Source organism: Eretmochelys imbricata, chromosome 1 (assembly GCF_965152235.1).
Source record: "Eretmochelys imbricata isolate rEreImb1 chromosome 1, rEreImb1.hap1, whole genome shotgun sequence".
NCBI classification, from domain to species: Eukaryota; Metazoa; Chordata; order Testudines; family Cheloniidae; genus Eretmochelys; species Eretmochelys imbricata.
In genome coordinates, this window is record NC_135572.1 from 120,022,066 (window position 1) to 120,041,715 (window position 19,650).

Here is a 19,650-nt window from a genome sequence, read left to right on the forward strand (position 1 = left end):
CCCGGGTCTAGCTACACAGGGGAGTGAGAAATAGATGCATACAGTGCTACTGTTGGTTATTTCTATCCCTCTTCTACTCTGGAAACAAAAATAGCTCTAGCTCATTTCTCCCTGCAATATCAAAGCACAATGAGTACTTACCAGAGCTCCCCTGTCCTGCATCCAGCATGCCAGAGCGCTGGGGCTGGCTAGATCCCTCCAGAGATTGAAACATGCCATGCCACCAGACAACCCTGTCACCTGTCCTCCATCCCGATCCTCCTCCAACTCCACTTCCTCATCCACCACTTTGTCCTCAGAGTTCACTCCACTGGCCACTGCCTCCAGTCCCCATGGAGTATCCACGGGGTTCTTGGCAGTGGAGTCGGGGTCGCCACCAAAGATGCATGTAGCTCCTTGTAAAAGCGGCATGTCTTTGGCAACACACCAGACTGACAATTGGCCTCCCTTACTTTTTTGTATGCCTGCCTCAGCTCCTTAATCTTTGCGCAACACTGCTGCGTGTCCCTCTCATACCCATTCCGCTCCGTGCCATGAGCAATCTGCCCATAAGTATTGAAGTTCCTATGGCTGTTGCAGAGCTATGACTGCACAGCCTCCTCTCCCCACAGACCTAGCAGATCCACCAACTCCGTTACATGCCTGCCTGGAGTACATTTGCTGCGGGGAGCTGCCATGGGAAGATGCTATGTGAGCTGTCCACGCTGAGAAAACAGGAAGTAGAATTTCAAAAATTCCCAGGTCTTTAAATGGGGGAGGATCGCATGCCTGTGTACCTGGCTGCAGGGCAGCAGAGTTCAAAGTGGTGACCAGAGCGGTCATGATGGGCATTAGGGGTCATCTCCTGGAGGTCTATGAGGGTGCCATAAGCAATGCAGTGTCTACACTGGCATTGCCTCATTCTAACTTCATCGCAAAAAACTGTGTGGCTCTTGTCCAGGTGGTTTTATTATGTCGGCATAGCAAGAGAGTTACAGCAGCAGAGGAGCATTGCAGTATATACCTCTCCACTGTTTTGTCAACAAAACTGTAGTGTAGACATGGCCTCAGTTTGCAGCCAGATTTTGCTGAAGCTGGCACTTCAGTTTTGAATCTCTACCACAGAGAAAGAAGCTTTGAATAGGTAGCAGTAAATCCAGAAAAAACAGCAACCGGGTTAATTAGACTGTGGGATAGTAGGAGTTACCCTTTACAGTCCAACTTTCCACTACTGCAGTTGGAGGTAGCATCAGCCTTCCCAACCTTATTAAGAGCATGGATTAACCTGGAAGCTGAAACCAAGGTACTTCTCCAGCAATGAGGTGCTCTTTGTTCTGTAGCTGCAGTGGTAAACTGCTAGTGGTACCAGTAGCTGTAAGTCTTATAGAAGGGTGGCTAGGCTGTGTGCTCCTTTTGGATATGGTGTTCCTTTGCCTTCTGTGTGATCTCGTGAAACATACACCCTGTTATCCATTTGAGAATTAGGTTTTTCAGCCACCTTCTCGTGAGATTAGGCACAAGTACAAGGAGGTGGTTTGAGATGATTACATACGTCTCCTTTATATATTTACATTCTGGGGACCACCCACATCACAGAATGCATTTAAATTGTTCACCAAACTTTCTTTTGGAGTCAAGACTAAATTACAGATTCACTTTTCCCAGACTACAAGAAAAATTAGCTACTTTTCCAATGACTATTATTAGACACTTTTTTTTTTTAAAGAGTAGGATCCCTTCACTGGAGACCTTTCAAATAGTGGGTAAAGTCTTCACACCTCCAAAATTCCTTTAACTGCTAGTTATTTAACTCTAGGTTGCAATAAAATTCTAAGAGGTTGAAAACAAGCTCCTTTTTTTGCATGCAAATTTAAATATTTTTGGTGATGGTTTGGGGAAAAGGGATGAAATCCCCATTGGAAAAGGTGAGATCTTGTCTATTTTCAGATGATACTGATAAATTCTTCTGAGCATTGTGGAATTATAGTATTGTTTTAATTATTTCAATCGATAAGTCAGCATTGCTTCAAGCCTGTACTTGAGCAAAAAAATGGCCTTTGGGAAACATGAGGTCAGTTTTGTTTGATGTCACAACAGTGCCAGTGTAAATATCTATTAGAAAGCACTTTATAAGTTCTACAAAGTAATCTTTCTTCTGTTGGGGAATGCCCACCTGTCAGCATCAAAAATGTTCTTTTATAGCATTTAAAATCTGTCTCGTAATGCTTCTAATTACCATAATCTTCTCAAAATCCATTGCTACTGTAGTAATCAATTGGTTTCCTCAAGTATTAATAGTCAACAACGAGTTAACAAGCTAATTGGCAACAGATATAACACTTCATGTCTAATTATTTGGTAATTAAAATGTACTTTTTCTATTATTCTTTCTCCAGAATGCTAGAAGATGACCTCAAGTTAAGTAGTGATGAAGAAGAGAATGGCCAGGTATGAGCTACTGAATTCAAATGTAATCTGTAGAATGTTTAATACCAAGTCTGATTTATTCAAGTAATATTACGCTATTACTTTTTAAAGTATGTGTAGAGGTTATCAAAATAATTTAAAGTACTGTAAATGGAATACCAGATGTGCTTGTTTCATGCCAGATTGTTTGTTTTAACTACTGTATTTAATGGAAATGTGCTACACTGCTCTTGATTTATTAGCTTGATGTAATTCGGAAATATTTTTGGATACGTCTGTTTTTTAAATAAAAAAATAATTCTGTATTAAAGATTCAGGTCCAAATCTTCAAACCTGGGTGTCCAAAGGTCCTAAATCTATATCTGGCACCAAAAATTAAAATGGTCTGATTTTCAAAAGGTGCTCATCTGCCATTGAAGTTGATGGCATTTGCAGTTGCTCAGTACTTCTGCAACCCGGGCCACTTACATGTTGGTACATGAATTTATGTGCATTACTTTGGGTGCCCAGGTGTGAAAAGGTTGATCTCATTGCTTTTAATTTCTCTTTAGTTTGGCTACATCTACACTTGGAGCTGGGGGTGTGATTCCCAGTTCCTGCAGACATAGTCATGCTAACTCTTCTTGAGCTAGAGCAGTGGTTTTCAACCTGTCGTCTGCGTCTACTAAGGTCTGTAGACTATGTCTAAGATTTCCAAAGGGGTCCGCGCTTCCATTTGAAATTTTTTAGGGGTCTGCAAATGAAAAAGGTTGAAAACCACTGAAGCTGGAACAGTTTTTCTCAAGCAGTTTTTCTCAAGGACCGCTGCCAGTTCCTGAGATCTCCCTGACACAGGTTAGAAAGGCAGCAAGCCAGTCCCTGGTATCAAAAAAGTTGCGAAACACTGAGCTAGAGCACTAAAAATAGTAGTGTAGCCACAATAGCACAGACGGCAGTGAGCAGCAACATGGGCTAGCCACCCAGAATACCAGCCTGCCTGGATCCCCTGGGTATGTACGTGGGGCGGCCGCCGCTGCCCATGCTACTGCAGCCACACTACTGTTTTTAGTGCGCTTGCTCAATGAGAGCTAGTGCAAATATGTTGACACAAGCTCAAAACCACACCCCTCGCTCGCAGAGTAGACATAGCCTAAGCATCTGTATTTTAAAACATGCTGCAAACCTTTTTGATATTTATATTAGCTAAACTAATATTTCACCAATTATGAATAAAAAGGTTGGGTGTTAAGAAGATTCAGCTCATGGATTAAAGTTGTTTACCATATTTATAAAATTTCTTTTTGCTTAATGTATTTCTTGCAAGGGATCCCGAAACACGTCCGAGTTAATTACTTTTCTTGCATGTCTCGGTAGTTTAATGTACAGTGTGTAGACAGACTAGGGCAAGGCGAAATAAGAGACAAAGAGAATGTTCTGGGAACAGTAATGAGCTCAAGGAATTGTTGGGTTCAAGGAGTAGGATTATGTGTTTTAGGAAGTAAACGTTAGGATTTAGGAGTCACAGTAAACCATTGAGTTAAGGAAGAAGAGATGAGTCTCAATTAAGGATGGGATTTGGAATCATGGAAACATGGGACAGGGTGGCTGTTTCTGAAAATGGTAGAAAATAGGCATATGGATCTATATCTCCCATGGCAAATGGAGATAGGGATAAGAAGGTGTATGCTAGTCAAGGAGTGCAGGGTATAAGAACATAATACATTTTGGGGGGGGAAATTGCTGTTAATTCCTGCCTACTTCCACAGACCTGACATCTTTTTCTCCCTGTGCCACATCTTCAAGCTAATAATACCTTTCCTATGGCTCAGCAACTGGTATTGTGAATGTTAGCTTCTGGAATACTAAGTACCAGGCAATAGAATATTACAGTATCGCCTTTTTGTTTTGTATAATCTATTTTTCTGCTTATACCACCTCATACCTTTAGAGTAACAGCTGTGTTACTCTGTATTCGCAAAAAGAAAAGGAGTACTTGTGGCACCTTAAAGATTAACCAATTTATTTGAGCATAAGCATTCGTGAGCTACAGCTCACTTCAGTACAGTTCACTTCAGCTACAGCTTCACTTCAAGTGTAGCTCACGAAACCTTATGCTCAAATAAATTGGTTAGTCTCTAAGGTGCCACAAGTCCTCCTTTTCTTTTCACCTAATACCTTGTTTACCTTTTTAATTATTAGTGTGCAGTGCATTAATGGTTTCAATGACTTTTACGCTGTTGCCCCTTTTTCCTGATCAGTGTGCTGGAAGATAGCTCCATTTAGCACATCTTCCATGAAGTGGTTCCTCCATTTCAGACTAATTATTTTATATTTTAGACACTGACCTCCTTTTGCCATCTGCTGGACCAATCAGCTAAATCAACAATATCCTATAGAATCTGTTTGCATCATTGTTCCTTAATATTTACTCTCCCTCTCAGTTTAATTATCTCAGAAATCCTGGAGATCTTGACCCCAATCCTGAGCTGCCTCCGAGATGTGCTTAATGCCACTTTTGCCCTCTTTCCCACCAGTCCTGGGTGGCCAGGAACTAAGTTGTTCTGCAGTGTAAATTAGAGCATCTTCAAGGGTGTTTTGACTTATATCATCTCTCTATGACCTCCAGGAGCCATTTGGCAATGGGGGAATATTGTACAAGTGTGGAAGTATAGAAATTCCTTGACCTTGTCCCATTTCCCTGGATATATATTCTATACAAGGGGCCAGGAGTAGGACCCTCTATGGTGGTTCTTTGCCACCCAAGAATTTCTCTGACACTAAATTGGTAAGACAGCATTATGGCTGCTTTGTGCCACCAAAGAGGTATAAATCAACTGAAGCAGGGCTGAGGAGCTAGTCCCCTATTTTGAATGCCTTCAGCTAAATCATTTGTATATGTTATGAACAATTGATTTCCTAAAACTGTTCCCAGTGGCGAGCTGGTCTTGTGGTTAAGACACTGGTCTGAAACTGAGGAGACTGAGTTCAGTTCCTGGCTTTACCAAGACTGTCCGCGTGATCTTGAGCAAGTTGCTGAATCTCTCAGTGTCTTGGTTCCTCATCTGCAAAATGGAAATAATCATACTTCTTTACTCCCATGCATTGTCCATCTTGTATACTTAGAGCATAAGATCCTCAGGAAATGGGCTTTTTCTTTTGTGTATTTATACAGTGCCTAGCAATATGGGGCCCTGAGCTCTGATGGGACCTTTAGGCACTACCGTAATACAAATAATCCTTAGTAATTTCCCTTGTTGATGAGAAAAGTAGCAAATGTTCATCTGACTAGCAAGAGATGGGCCTAAATGAGAGTAATCACTCTCCAGCCAGATTCACAATTTACAACTACCTTTCTCCATCTGAACTTCATGGCTTGGTCCCACACCTGTAGCTGACATTTGTCCCCTGCTGTTTACCAGGTTTTTGCGCAGAAGACTACTTTACTTCCTATTCCATGACTCTTACCTTACCCATTAATCTCAGATTTGAGTCAGAGGAACAGGAAGGAATGGGGACAGAAAAAAATATATGAATGAATTTCAGTTTTTTATATAACTAAGTGCTATTATCCCTCAGAATAATTATAATCATTCAGTAATTGAGGGGAAATTTTACAGGAACTAGAAACCTTTTTTTTTTTTTGCCATTACTTAAATCAGAAAAAAGATTTTTTTTAACAAGAATTCAAAATTTGGAGGGAGATTTTGTATTTGATTTTGAAATATCCAAGAAGCCAATGAAAAATGCTGAGGTAATGCAGGTGAGGAGAGGAGCCTGACACATGTCAACACTGATGTTTGGAGAATTGTGACAAAGCAAGAGAACGTGAATGATGGGGATACAGAGGTCAAGATGGGAAATGGATATGTGAATAAGAGCTTCAGTAGGGGAGTGACCAAGGCCTTGCTGAATGTGGACTGCATTCCAGGGGTTACAATAGGCAAGATTCATAGACTTGGGAGCTATGGGGAGGCAAAAGAGGATAGCGCTGAACTGAGCGTGTGTGTAAGCGAGCCTACAGTAATTACATTATCCACAAATATTAGACAGTCAATTTTAATTACATAAATGTATTTTCCTCCTTTAATGAGCATAGTTTATCCATTTAAACTGATCATTTTAATTTTACAGGCAGTGATCATAGGAATTGATATGTAGAAGGAAAATTTCCAGTTGGCATATTTTATTTCATACACATTGAAGAAAATTTACCTTTTAATCCCCAATCAATATCTAAAGAGCACACAATTAACAGATAGCAAGGTCATTAACATAAATCTACAAGGTAAAGAGCCACTTCCTTTTGATTTATAATGAATAGAGTAATAATTTTGTCATCATCTCTCTCAGAAAGTGTCTGATGCTTTGTAGCATGAAGATGTCAAAACTGTACTTAAGATTGTTCAGAGTTCTGAACTGGGGTGGTTATTGCCTCTTGGTTCCCTGATGTGTGGAATGGCACATGAAACATTCCCATTAGAATACTCTGCTTTTCATTGTAGAGGTCACTGGATAACTTAAATCAGTCTTGGGTGTAATATTAAAAGGAGATTGCCAATTGTAATATGAACAATTCATTTTTTCTTCTTTGTCCTTTTACAATATGAAAATTTCCAAACAGAAAGCAGAGCCTTTAAGGGAAAAAACAATCTGAATTTACTTATGCAATTCATGTCAATCAATGGCCAAATAAATTAACTGACTGCTATGCATACATGGAATAATAATCTAACGTATTTTTGCAACCCAAGTCTCTTTCCTTGAATGCATTTTTCTCCTCAGGATCAGGTTGGTTGCCACTGAAATTTTGTGGCTGTGAAAATTTATTACCCACAGAGTCAATCTACATTCAGTCTGCCAAGTCTGAATAAATAGAGTCATTGTGCTTGTCTGGAATATGTAACCAAAGTTCAACCAGTCAGCTTGACTTTCACATCCCAAGAGATTCATAAAAGCCAACACCCTGGTATGTGCTCTTGATTCCTGCCAAAATTTTGTAAAATTGTATAAACAGAAGTTGAAGAAGGAATCAAAACTTGGTCTGAGAAACGTGGCTCCAGACTCAAACTCTTGGTGTACTTAAAGAAAAGAACTAAGTTTTAATACTTTGATTAATAATGATATGGACATCTCTTAGCAAGAGCAGGTAAATAGGTTATGAAGATTAAAGAGCTATATACAGGGTACATAGGAAATCAGTGAATTATCTCAAACACTGCTTAATACATTCATTTTGCCTATGTAAGTTATACAAAAGGAAAAATTAGAGCAGCTTTTACATGTAAATAGCTGCCTTCTTTAGGCGCTGATAGAAATAGATAAACACTGCAGGATCACACTCCGGTATTAGACTAATACATATGTAAGTTTCCTTCCATCTAAAATATAGCATTAAACACTATTGATGCTTAGCTTTAATATAATCCAAAATGAATAAGCTGCTGTCAGGATTCTTAGTAGTACAGGAATTTAGACACTAGTTGAAAACTAGCAGCTCTTTTCCATCCTTGTGAATGAAGCAAGAGTACATTAGTCCAATCACTCAATCACAATCAATACAGCTATATATCCCCCAGCAGAAAATAATTTGTTTTTAGAAGTCCTCAAGTTGTGTTTAGTGAATATGTCTTACTACAGCCTACATTATCAGACAATACTATGTCTTGAATTTCTGGACATGCATTCACAATCAATACAAAGTTAAAATTTGTAATGAAAAGAAAGGCCATGCATGTAAACTTCTCAGAGTCGAATCATTTTTAACAAAGCTAAATAAATCCAAGTAAATACAGCCTCTACATCTGAATTTAAAAGTCCCAGGAAATTTGAAACAGTGACTTATTTCAGTCTGTAATTAGTTCCAAAACTGGGAGCAAAATGGCAACCTGCTTTTTTGCCATAAGATCTTAGATGATATTATGGGGCTTTATGAAGTCTAATATCAGCCAATCACAGAGCACAGCCAGGTGCATAAAGAGAAAACAGATCCATCAGGTAAATTGGAACAGGGCCATGCAATCTGTTAGCCATCAGAACTATTTTTAGTCAGTATCTTGCATAACAGGATGCTAATTGCATTTGCATATGCCATGGCCAGAGAATGTACCCACATCCGGTCATTTCCACATAGTACTCCATCTATGCACCTCTTCATTGGTGCTGTACTTGCTGCCTTCTCAGGAATGACAATAAGCAGAGAGATGAGAACAGTCAGACCTAAAAAAACACAAAGCAAACATCTTTTCAACATCAGACCTGGGTTTAAAGGTTTGGAAACAATCTTCAAAATGTTTGGAGGTTTAGGGTCTGATTCTGAACCACCAATATTAATGGCAGTTTTGCCATTTATTTCAATGCAGGTAGGATTGGTTAAAAAAACAAAAAACCACACACATCCAAAAGCTTAGTCAAAACCTATCTGTCTTTTTCAAAATAAGTTGGTTTTCCAAGATGTCCTGAGAAACTTGTAAAAAAAAAATACCTTTCCTTTGAGAACAATCTGTTCATGATGATTCTCCATAGTACAAGAAAAATCTCAGTTCAGGTCAAGACCAGAAGCAGAAGAGCAGAGATGAGCAAAAATGAAAATAAAAAATGTTTGGTTTCAGGGATTGGTGAAGTCTCAGGCCAGCCCTTCCTTAATCTGGACTGGTTTGCTCAGCCCTCTCTTCTGTAGGTAATGTGACTATATTTCTTGATTGGAAAAAATGATCCTCATTATTAATATGAACTTCACTTACCCAGGGTAAGTCCATTATTATCTGCATATTAAAGGAATGATCCTTTTGGCAACAAACCAAACTAAAATCTGGAACAAGATTTAAGTAAGTCAATGGAGCCAATTTTCAGCAATGCTGTGGTTTGCCTGCACTGATTTTAAAGCTTTGTGACATCTACATTTGCACTTTAGCAAGGAATGACAGGAAGACCATGATTGCCTCACTGAAACTGACAGATAAGACACCATAAGAGTGCAGTCTGATCCTGCCAAACTTGGCTCACATCAGGGCCTGTGTTACAAAATCAGATTCAGTGTATGGAAGGCAGGATCAAGCTCTCAATTTGAATACTGTTGCCATGACTCACAGTACTAACATAAATTAGAGATTGGCCTAAATCAAAGTTTAGGGAGGTTCACAATAGATCAAGTTCTGATTTGGGTTCTTCTCTAGTAGAAAACACTTTAAAATAGACTGTAAGTTAAACAAATACAAGCACATCTTTCTTCGCTCCCCATATTGCTAAATAAAGTTGTTTCTTTACACATCTCCAAATTCTGTCTATTCCCACGATCACAACTGTTGTCCAAGCCTGAGGATTTCTCACCTTGACTACTACAACCTCCTCATCTCTGGCTCCCTAAAAGCTGGCCTTGTCTTCTTCAGTATAGCAAATATTCTTCCACTGAAATTATCTATATTGCCTGCCATCTGACCATGTCCAGCCCCAGTCACTAAGGATCTGACCCAAAAACCAATGAAGTCACTTCAACAAATCCTGCTGACTTTAAAAGGCTTTGGATCAAACACTAAACCTTTCACTTGTTTTCCCTGGCCTTCAACATCAAATTTAAATCAAAGCCCTTCACAAATTAGCCCCTGCATGTCCCATTTCACTGTCATCTCCTGTAAAGCTGCACAATCAACCGCTGCCTCCCATATCCTTCTCCCCCTTCATTTCCATTCCTTCTTCCATGTGAACATCTATACATGAAACCCATGCCATGTTTCCATCCTCTGCTCACCTCCTTAAAACACACTTCTTCTATGAAGACCCCATAAATACTAGTGCTCCTGCCAAAGAACTGTTAACAAGCAATAATAAATCATTATAATTAAATAACTTTTTTAAAAAAAATATGCAGCTTACAAGGCACAAGCTAACTCCACCACTCAATTGCTTGCGTGCTGCTGCATTCCATCTACCATCCCTTATCTGTCTATGTCTATTTAGTGTAAGCCAATGTTTCCTGTGCTGGAGAAGTGAGCTCTCCCTCCAGAGGCAACAGACTAGTCAGGAAGAGGCATGAGGCAAGTAAGATGAGTGTTGCTGAGGAAAGCTGCAGAACCCCAGATCTGCCCCTCCTGCTCACTGCAAAAGTGCTGCCACGTCTGCAGATAACATAGCAGGCAGCTCCTTGAAAGCCATCTGTCTTCCTTCTCTCCCCTGCCCCCAGTATCTCTCTACAGGAACTATCTGTGGGAGCAGCCTACATATACAAGGGAAAAGGCTCCAAGTGTTGCCAAGCTATTCTCTACTCCTATGAATTTAACTCAGGCTTGGTGTGGTACCAGCGAGTCCCTCCTCAGCATGAGTGGGAGTCTGAGGAGGAAGAAGATCAGAGGTACCAGAAGGGTTGACAGCAGGGAGAGTCAGCTAAATATGTGTCAAAGAGCAAAAAGAATAAGAAAGAAAAAAAGACAAGACAGAGAAAAGACAAGAAGGAATAAAAAGAACAAACAGAAATGACGGAGAAAGGAGTAACAACTGCTTTAGGATATTGCAAAGGGACCTGGAGAAGGATCCATCTGCCAGATCATCAGAAGAAGTTTGAGAACTGCTATTATAAACTCTCCAGGGCAGAGCCTTCGGTGAAATCGTGCACCCAATGAGGTCAATGGAAGTTTTGCAATTGACTTCAGCGAAGCCTGGATTTCACCTCTTGTCTTCTTTCTTGCCTCCCAACAGTTTGGGCAGTGACTAAAAAAATACTTCGATATTTACAAAACATCACAAACAGTGATGGCAGTGGCAGTGGGCAGGGACAAAGTTAAGAATATTTGGTGTACCTAGAGACTTTTTGGAATAGTCCAACTGTAATTTAAATTCTCATGCTTTCTAATGATTTGTGTAAAACTTTGGCATTCTGTTGAAGTTTGGGGTAGTTTCCCCTGATGTGTTCACAATTTCAATGCCACTTTCACTAAAAAATTTTTGTCTTGGATTAAGAGAATCCTCCTTTGAAAGAAGACTCTTTCTCTTTGCAAGGTAATTGCTGCTTCCCTGAACTGACAGAGAATTTTCACCAGTGTCACTGGGCATTATTAATTTTATTAGTCATTTTATTAATATAAGATGGAACGAACTTTAATATTTTTAATGTAGACAAGTAGGAGCCAAATTACCTTGTGTCAGTTGGAATGCTACATGTGTATACAAAGGCAGAATTTGGTCATAGATCTTTTTGGGGTTCTAAAGTCAGAATAGAAAAATCAACATTTGCCAACATGTAAACTTTGCTAAATGGCTAATACTATGTATGCAGCAAATTTGGCATTACAGATATTAACTAGTTAATACAATACCCCTGAGAGGTATTTAGTTATTATTATTTCTATGATATTGACAAGGAAACTGAGACAGACAGAAAGATTAAGTGATTTGTTCAAGGCTACATGATGAGACAGAGGCAGACTCTGGACTAGAACCCTAATCTTTTAATTCGTAGTTCCTGACTCACATCTCTAGAATACGCTGCCCCTTAAGATGAAGAAGGATTAGGAGAAAATGAACAACAAACTCCAGAAATATACTGATTAAAAAGTCCAAGGTGGCAAACAAATATTCAGGAGCTGAAAGCCCCTCCCCCAAAAAAATTTAGTAACTTTTTAGCTTGTGAACCTTAAATAAGCATTGACTAGATAATGAAACCACCAACACATAGCTATTGCAGATTTACAGAAGAAACACTCAAACTATATAGTCGACAAATTATTTTTAAAACCCTCAGGAAAAAAAAAACAGATTGGAAAAATAATCCTCAGAATAATATTAAGAGCAAAGAATATAATAAGATAAAGTGTGCTGAAATAATATACAGTAAATCAGCTGAACATGACCTCCCAGTGCAGTCCTGGGCCAAAAGGACTAATGCAATTCTTGGTTGTATAAACAGAGGAATATCAAGTAGGAATAGGAAGGTTATATTACCTCTGTATTTGATTTTGGTGTGATCACTGCTGGTATAGTACGTCCAGTTCTGATGTCCACACTTCAAGAAGGATGTTGATAAATTGGAGAGGGTTCCGAGAAGAGCCATGAGAATGATTAAAGGATTGGAAAACATGCCCTGTTGTGGTAGACTTAAGGAGCTATGTAGTTTATCAAAGAGGAGTTTAAGGGGTGGCTTAATCACAGTCTATAAGTACTTACATGGGGATCAGAAATGTGATAATATATGGCTTCTCAGTCTAGTAGACAAAGGTATAACTTCCAATGACTGGAAACTGAAGCTAGACAAATTCAGACTAGAAACAATGTGCAAATTTTTAACAGTGAGGGTAATTAACCATTTGGGACAATTTATCAAGGGTTGTGGTGGATTCTTCATGACTGATAATTGTTAAATCAAGATTGGATGTTTTTCTAAAAGATATGCTCTAATTCAGCCACAGTGATTGAACTAGAAGCAGGAATTAATTCATGGAAGCCTGTGGTCTGTGTTATACAGGAGGTCAGAGCAGATGATCACAGTGGACTCTTCTGGCCTTTTAGATCAGAAAAAATGTGTTTCTGATCTTAAAAATAAAAAGTAAGAAAATTAAAGAAAGATGAAAGTCCACCCAATGCCTAAATACAAGCAGTGCGAAAAAGGTAAAGTCTGACTGACAAGCCTCATGTAAGGACATTTGATCTGATGTGACTCCCAAGCTTCTGTATATTCTAATAATATCGGAATGCAGCTAACCTCATATCAACTTTGACAGCTTTTAATAGAAGTTGAAATATAATTATCCATGTCTGCTTCCTTTTGCAACAGATGCTAATTTCAATATCAAATGCCTTATCATGTAGTTCTTCCTGTGTATCAGTGCCCTGAAATGAAGTGACAAAGACACACTCTGTAGCCAAGGAAATTGTCCTTATGGTCATAACCTTTCTGATTACTAGGCAGAGGTGGAACCTACAAATAGAGGAACACAAACAAGCTGTACTGAATATACCAAGTTCAGTTACGTCTATTATGTTAACTGAATAAAGTTCAAGGAGGCAATGGACCAAATTCTTTTCTCACTTACAATGGTACAACCCTAATGAAGTCTATGGAATTATACAAGTGTCACAGAGAGTATAATTTGGCATAGTACATTTAACCTACTGTACTAATGGCCAGCAGGTAGTCCTCAGGAGAGTAAAAATGGACAGCAGAGTATCTGCATATCCAACCACAAGCTAGCTGGATCCCACATGACAAAGTGTGTGCTCTAGGTGTACACTTCAGTGTGTGGCTTCTGTGTCCCAAAGACACTCTTACAACCCATCAGAACATTTTTCAGGACCTTTAATTAGCCTGTTTTCCAAAAATCCCTGCACACTCAGAGGTTTATGTAGCATTTCTGTTCCCAGTAGATAAAAAACTTAGAGATTTCTGGGCCCACTTTAACTCTCCAGGATGTCTGTCGCAACAGCTCCGTTCAACTTGTTCTGCTCACTGCTTCATGCCAATTACAACGAACTAGCTCACTGCTCAGTCCCAATTACAATGAAGACATTTAATTTCCTCTTTGATTTCCCTACAACAACAGATTGCAACTTGTGGCGCTTCAAGTAGTTTTGGTAGCTCATTTAATACACACAGAAAACTGAATATCTGCTGATTATGTTCCCAAGTACCAGCTCATTGCAATAAAGGATGAAGAGAAGAGATGCAATCTCCAGAGCATGAGAATCTGAAAATGATTACTGCTGGCAGAAAACTTGTTTTGTCTCATAGTCCTGGGGTACAGTTAAAATCTTTCATGAATGATTAATGAACTATAGTCAGATCAATGAAACTTTGTCCTAAATGTATCCATAACCTACTCAGGAGGGGGACGGAGGTGGCAGAACAGGCCTGGCCCTTGTAATTTGCGACCGTTGAAGTAGTGAAACCGAGTAATTCATCTAATGGACTCTGGCTAGTTTTTCAACTTTCTTTACATGAATCACCAAAGTGAGTTTTTTCTTTGCTGTTTCCTATTTAGCAGGAAAGTTTAAATTCAATGAGCCAAACTCTGAAACCCTTACTTATGTTGTGTCCCTTACTCTGTGACTGTGAGAGGAGTAAGGTTTTACTCATTGTAAGTAAGGGTATCCGAGTCTGGCCCATATTTGATTGTTTAATTATTTATCAACAGAAAAATTAGAATATTAAGCCAAAACACCCACTGTATTTTTTCATAGTGATAAATCCTGAAGGTCTTCAAATTCTCTCAGTGACAAATTCTCTCAGTGAGAAACTTTAGTTTCATTTAGTCCTTATTCTTTTAACCAGCACAATCACTTACTTCCAAGAATTATTATATTCTCATCTTCTTTCTTGATGGATGATGAGTTGTCCTCAGTAAAGTTGTTAACTATGTAAAATGAAATGCAAATGAAATAGCACAATCAAAATCAAACTATTAAAAATAGTGGAGCAGGCAATAGGTGGTACTAAATACTACCCTTTTGCTTGTGTCATTAAGCAGATAATACTGGCATATTTAGAAGCATGATAAAACACAGAGCTGTTCTTATATTCTCATTGGTAGAATGTTCTGCAGTCAAGCAACAAATGATTTGCCTTGTACAATTTTTTCTGCATCATACCAACTTGACCCAGATGAGAGGGGAAATTTTGTTAGAAGCGTCAGATGAAAAGCAAATTGAAATTTTCAATAATTGTATTCAAGCATATGTTCAAATGGTCATTGCAAACATTTATTTCTGTGAGAGTGGGGCCCCAGCAATCTAAAATGGTCTGCAACTGCTTGCTTTCTGGAACACAGGAAGCTTTCCATGCCTTATTTTCCCTGCACTCTGCAGTCTCTCTCTGCCTCACAGTCTCAGAGGGAGTTATTCTCAGGTCACAGATCAGCATGGAGGCAACAGCATCCTTAAAGAGGCCTAGACAGGAATGTGGAACCTGCAGGTCAGCAATGGTCCTCTCCTTTTAATGGTTCTTTCTACCCTGCCTGCTCTCTGGACTCATTCTGTTCCCGAGAAAGGACCACCACTTGGGATGACCTTTCCAAAGCTGGCAACAGGCAGATGGGCTGACCTCAGTAGCGTGCCCGAGGGCCAGCCTGCAGGACTGGATGCAGGTGTGTTCAGGGAGCAGGAGCTATGAGGCATTCAGATATCACCTTGATAAAAACATAAACAATAGACTAAAGAGCCCCAGTGTCCAGCCCATCTTCATCCTTCGGCCATCTCTGCTGAGCTCAGCCTGTATCTAGGCTTTAAGGGAAAGGAGCCAGCCCTTTACCTCTCTCAAAACAGCCCCTGTTCTTGGGAGTTAGGGAATGGAAAAGGTACTAGATGCTCCTCTACCCCCCTACAGGTATCATTTAGAATGGTCATAGACCCATCTCCCTCTCCTCCTCTTAGCCGTAATGGCAGTGATTGAAAAGGCTGCCTGGCTCCACTCTAACCAGTATGCCCATCTGCTTCTCCTGACCATCAGAGTGATAACTGGCTTAGGGCACTTTTCTCACAGCAAAGGTTTTGTCCAACAGTGAGGTGGCGGAAGAGAGAGACTTGTTCTGGTGGTGTCTATTCTAATACACTGGAAGGTGGAGTGCCCATTGTCCATCAAGGCAGTCCATCTTGCAGGATCTCAGAGTTGATTGGCTGAGATGTCTGGAGCTGTGTCCAGGAAAGTGGGTCTTAACCCCAAAGACCCTTCAGACAGTGCACTCTCAGTGGGGCATCTCCTCAGATTCCGTTTCTTGTACTAGAAACTGCAAGCCTATGTCATGGGCATGTTCTTTTTTTAGCTTGAGAGGCCCACTGATGTACAGCATTCCACCCCTTCCCATTCATTCTCTGGGTCCTGCAAAAGGTTTAGGCAAAGAAGGAAACTCTCATCCTGACCAGACAGTCCTGGTATTTGGGACATGGGATATAGAGTTTCCTTGGTTTCCACGTCTACTGACAAAACATCTGGTGACAGATAGCGCTCTAGGAAAAACTCCATCTCATATCCTGGTTCCCTGATATTCCTGAGGTGGCAAAGTCATTTAACCAGAGTACCTGTCACCAATCCCAAAAGCATCTCTATCTAGAACAAGCCACTATACCTGGGATAAGTACAACTACCAATATGCAAGGAGAGGATGGACAGCCAGGTCCTATTCCATCCCTCCGGTCTGAAAATGCCTGTAGGGGTGCTCAAAAAGGGAGCAGCCCTTAGTATCTTAAAAGAATAAGCATCAGGGATCCTCTAGAATGTTTTCTAATAGGCTGTCGCTTGCTAGTCATCCAAGTTTTTGAGGGTAATAAAAATGTCTGTGCCATGCTGAGCCAATTGTGTTTGCGTGGCAGTTTACAATAGTGCTCTCCAAGCTACCTTATCCACCCTTTAAGCCCTGAGAATTGGGCTTCTTGTTCTAGTTTTCCCCTTAATGGATATTTATTCTTATTTCTATCCTGGTAGCATCCAGTGGATTTCTATTATGGGAACACAAATACCCACTCAGGATTGAGAGCCCATTATGCTAGAAGTTGTATAAGCAAATAGGCAGAGGTGGACTATTATATGTAACCCTTCTGCCTGTCAGAGTTGGCAGCAACAAGGGCTGGGTTCAGTATCTAGGGGTTCCATTCCAATAACACAGTGCAAAACCGGCTCAAGCCCCCACCCAGTGACCTGGGACAAATATATACCACCACCGCTGGGCGCCTCCAAGAGGCAATACTTCCCCTCTCGCAAGCACATAGTCTGAGTGGCACAAAAAGCCTTTTAATAACAGAGAGAAACAATGTGGCATTATATTGGGGAAACACCACGAACAGGATTCATAACACAGCCCATGAGCAAAAAACCCACCCCAAGCAAATTGGGGCATGTCCTTTCCCTTTAGTTCTTGAGTCCAGCAACCCAAAATCACCCAAAGTCCCAAAAGTCCAACGACCCAAAAGTCTCTGTCCCTGGTCAGGGCAGCCCCAGAGTCCAAAAGCTTATCTGCAGAGTTTTACTCCCCAGTCTGGGTAAAAATGTGCCTGTGGCGGGGGGGAAAGAGGTAAGGGGCACCTTACGTGACCTGAAGCTCACTACCCCACAGCTCCACAGGACTCCGCTCCGCTCGCCATCTCATGAATGCCTCCGCTCTGCTCCGCTGTCTCACGAATGCCTCCGCTCCGCTCCGCTCTCTCACGAACGGCTCCGCTCCACTTGCCATCCCGCAAACTGCTCTGCTCCACCAGCCGCTCTGCTCGCCGTCCCACAAACTGCTCCACCATATATTTTCAGGCTCCCCCACTACTTAACACAACACTCAGTGATTTAAGCTCTTAGTAAGTTTAGCTCTTTTGTGATTTCCGTTTGTAGTAGGGGAGCCTCAGTGCTGGTGCACCATTGGCCCAAAGTGAATTCAGCTCAGCAGCCTCTAACTAGACTCCTAATGGAATCAAAATTAGCTCTGATATTCTACAGTGGAGAGAGGAGGAAATGCAATTAGCATGTAAGGCCCTCACCAGGGGGTCCATGCCACCAAGTATTAATATCTGTCCCCAGCCTCACTCAATCCACAGAGTTTTGGAACCCATGTCCTTTGCCTAGCAAGTGCTACTTAGTTGATGGCGAGTCCCTCCATCATAACAAAAGGCCAAGTACAGTTCCACTGTCCTTTATTCCCATAGTCAGGGTAATAACAATTTATTCTTCCTGCCCCAATAACAGAGACACTGGGGATCCCACAGCAGCCAAAGTGACCATTTGGGCAGCTATAGCCTCATTCTAGGCGGGGTGGGTGTGCCTCTGCAAATGAGATCAGCCCCTGAAGTTCTTTTCCACAACTTGCCACACTTCACCACCAGATGTCAGGGTGGAGCTCATCCTGACTCTGCTTACATATATATGACAGACAGGTGAGAGTGATCTGGCTGTGAATCACATGAAGATGCCTGTTCCTAATTATTCCTAACAACAGGGTCTCAGGATAGTCCTTTCTTTATTCCTATTGTAAACTCTAGTTTCCACTTAATCTTTAACCTTCGTTCATTCTCTTCTCATCCATCTACTCCAAAGGAATCCCCATGGCACTCTCTTGATGATAATCAGGGCTAGTGTATCGTTACGCAGGGGTCAAGATTTTTGCACTCTTTTTAAGGGACCAGGAAAGGGGAATGGCTTTCCGGTAAAATGATAGATTAGTGGCTAGTTTTGTGTGTGAAAGAAGCCTACATAGCCAGACTCTGATAGCCACTAGGTGTTAATGGTTGCTCCACCAGAAGGATGACTGTCTCATCAGCAGTGAGGGTGTCAGCCTCCATTACAGTGTGAAGGTTAACATGTCTGTGGAGACTTGTACTAAGCAATGGGTTCTGGGAATCATAGCCCAAGACACTGTCACCTAATTCTCCACAGTTAGCATGCCACCCATTGATGATAACATGTAATGCTAGGCATTACCCATTGTACATTAGCGACTCCCCACTCACAGAAATGAAGATTTTGGTGTTGTCTTGTAAACTAAGTTGTGCAGAGGTAGAGGACCACTTTGTAAGCCCCACCCGAGTTATAGTTTGGGATGATATTTTCAGATTGCAGCCTGTTGAGTTGTGTGAGATGCTAAGAAAGTTATCCGCTATAGCTGAGAGGCAGGCCACAGGGGCAGAGGAGCACAAGCCTCCTGACAACCGAGGTAGAGTTACCTGTATACAAGTAATCAAGGATGTGCAGCCCATTCCAGGTTGGTCGTGCCCCTGAGCAGAAATTTGGTTTAGGGCTGTCAAGTTACTGTGCAGCAAGCAAGAGTGTGACTCTACAGCTTACCACAAAATAAGACTGAAACCTTCCTTTTCTTCCAGGGGAAAAGAAGATTTGTACTCCTGCCTGAACCCTAAGGATCCACTCCATTGTTCTCACTGCTTATACCCTGCATGTCAAGGCCACTTGGGCCATTGGGTTTCCCTTTTCATCCTGACAACAGAGCTTTTGATTGGCTAGAATGCTTTCTGATGAACTGCACAAGTCGCTTCCTTTCCACCAAATGCTGAGCATGCTGCCTCCATGGCGCTCCACCCCCGACAGCCTCAGAAGCCAAACATGAATCTGAGAACTATTTCAAAACTAATCTAATAATTGCAAAGGCAAAATTCATATTCAGCACTCCCCGCCTTGACGCTAAATACTACTTAACCACGTGCTTCTGTTGTGCCACCTCACTAATCCTAAAAGAGAGGGCACAAACCAGACATATACAATTATATTATAGTCAAGGCCTTGAAGTGTATTATCAGAACATTATAGATTTTATCTTAGCTTGCAATTAGTTACTGTGCTGAAGCCATGAGTCAAGC

At 40.9% G+C, this 19,650-nt stretch overlaps 1 protein-coding gene across 1 annotated transcript in view; it reads left to right on the plus strand.

Annotated features, from left to right (window-relative positions):
- The window catches only part of AFF3 (ALF transcription elongation factor 3), a 465,059-nt gene that overhangs the window by 351,882 nt on the left and 93,527 nt on the right, over window positions 1-19,650 (plus strand). Inside the window, exon 9 of the mRNA XM_077810373.1 lies at window positions 2,376-2,427. Within this exon, the coding sequence (XP_077666499.1) occupies window positions 2,376-2,427 (52 nt within the window). The remainder of the gene's footprint in view (window positions 1-2,375; window positions 2,428-19,650) is intronic.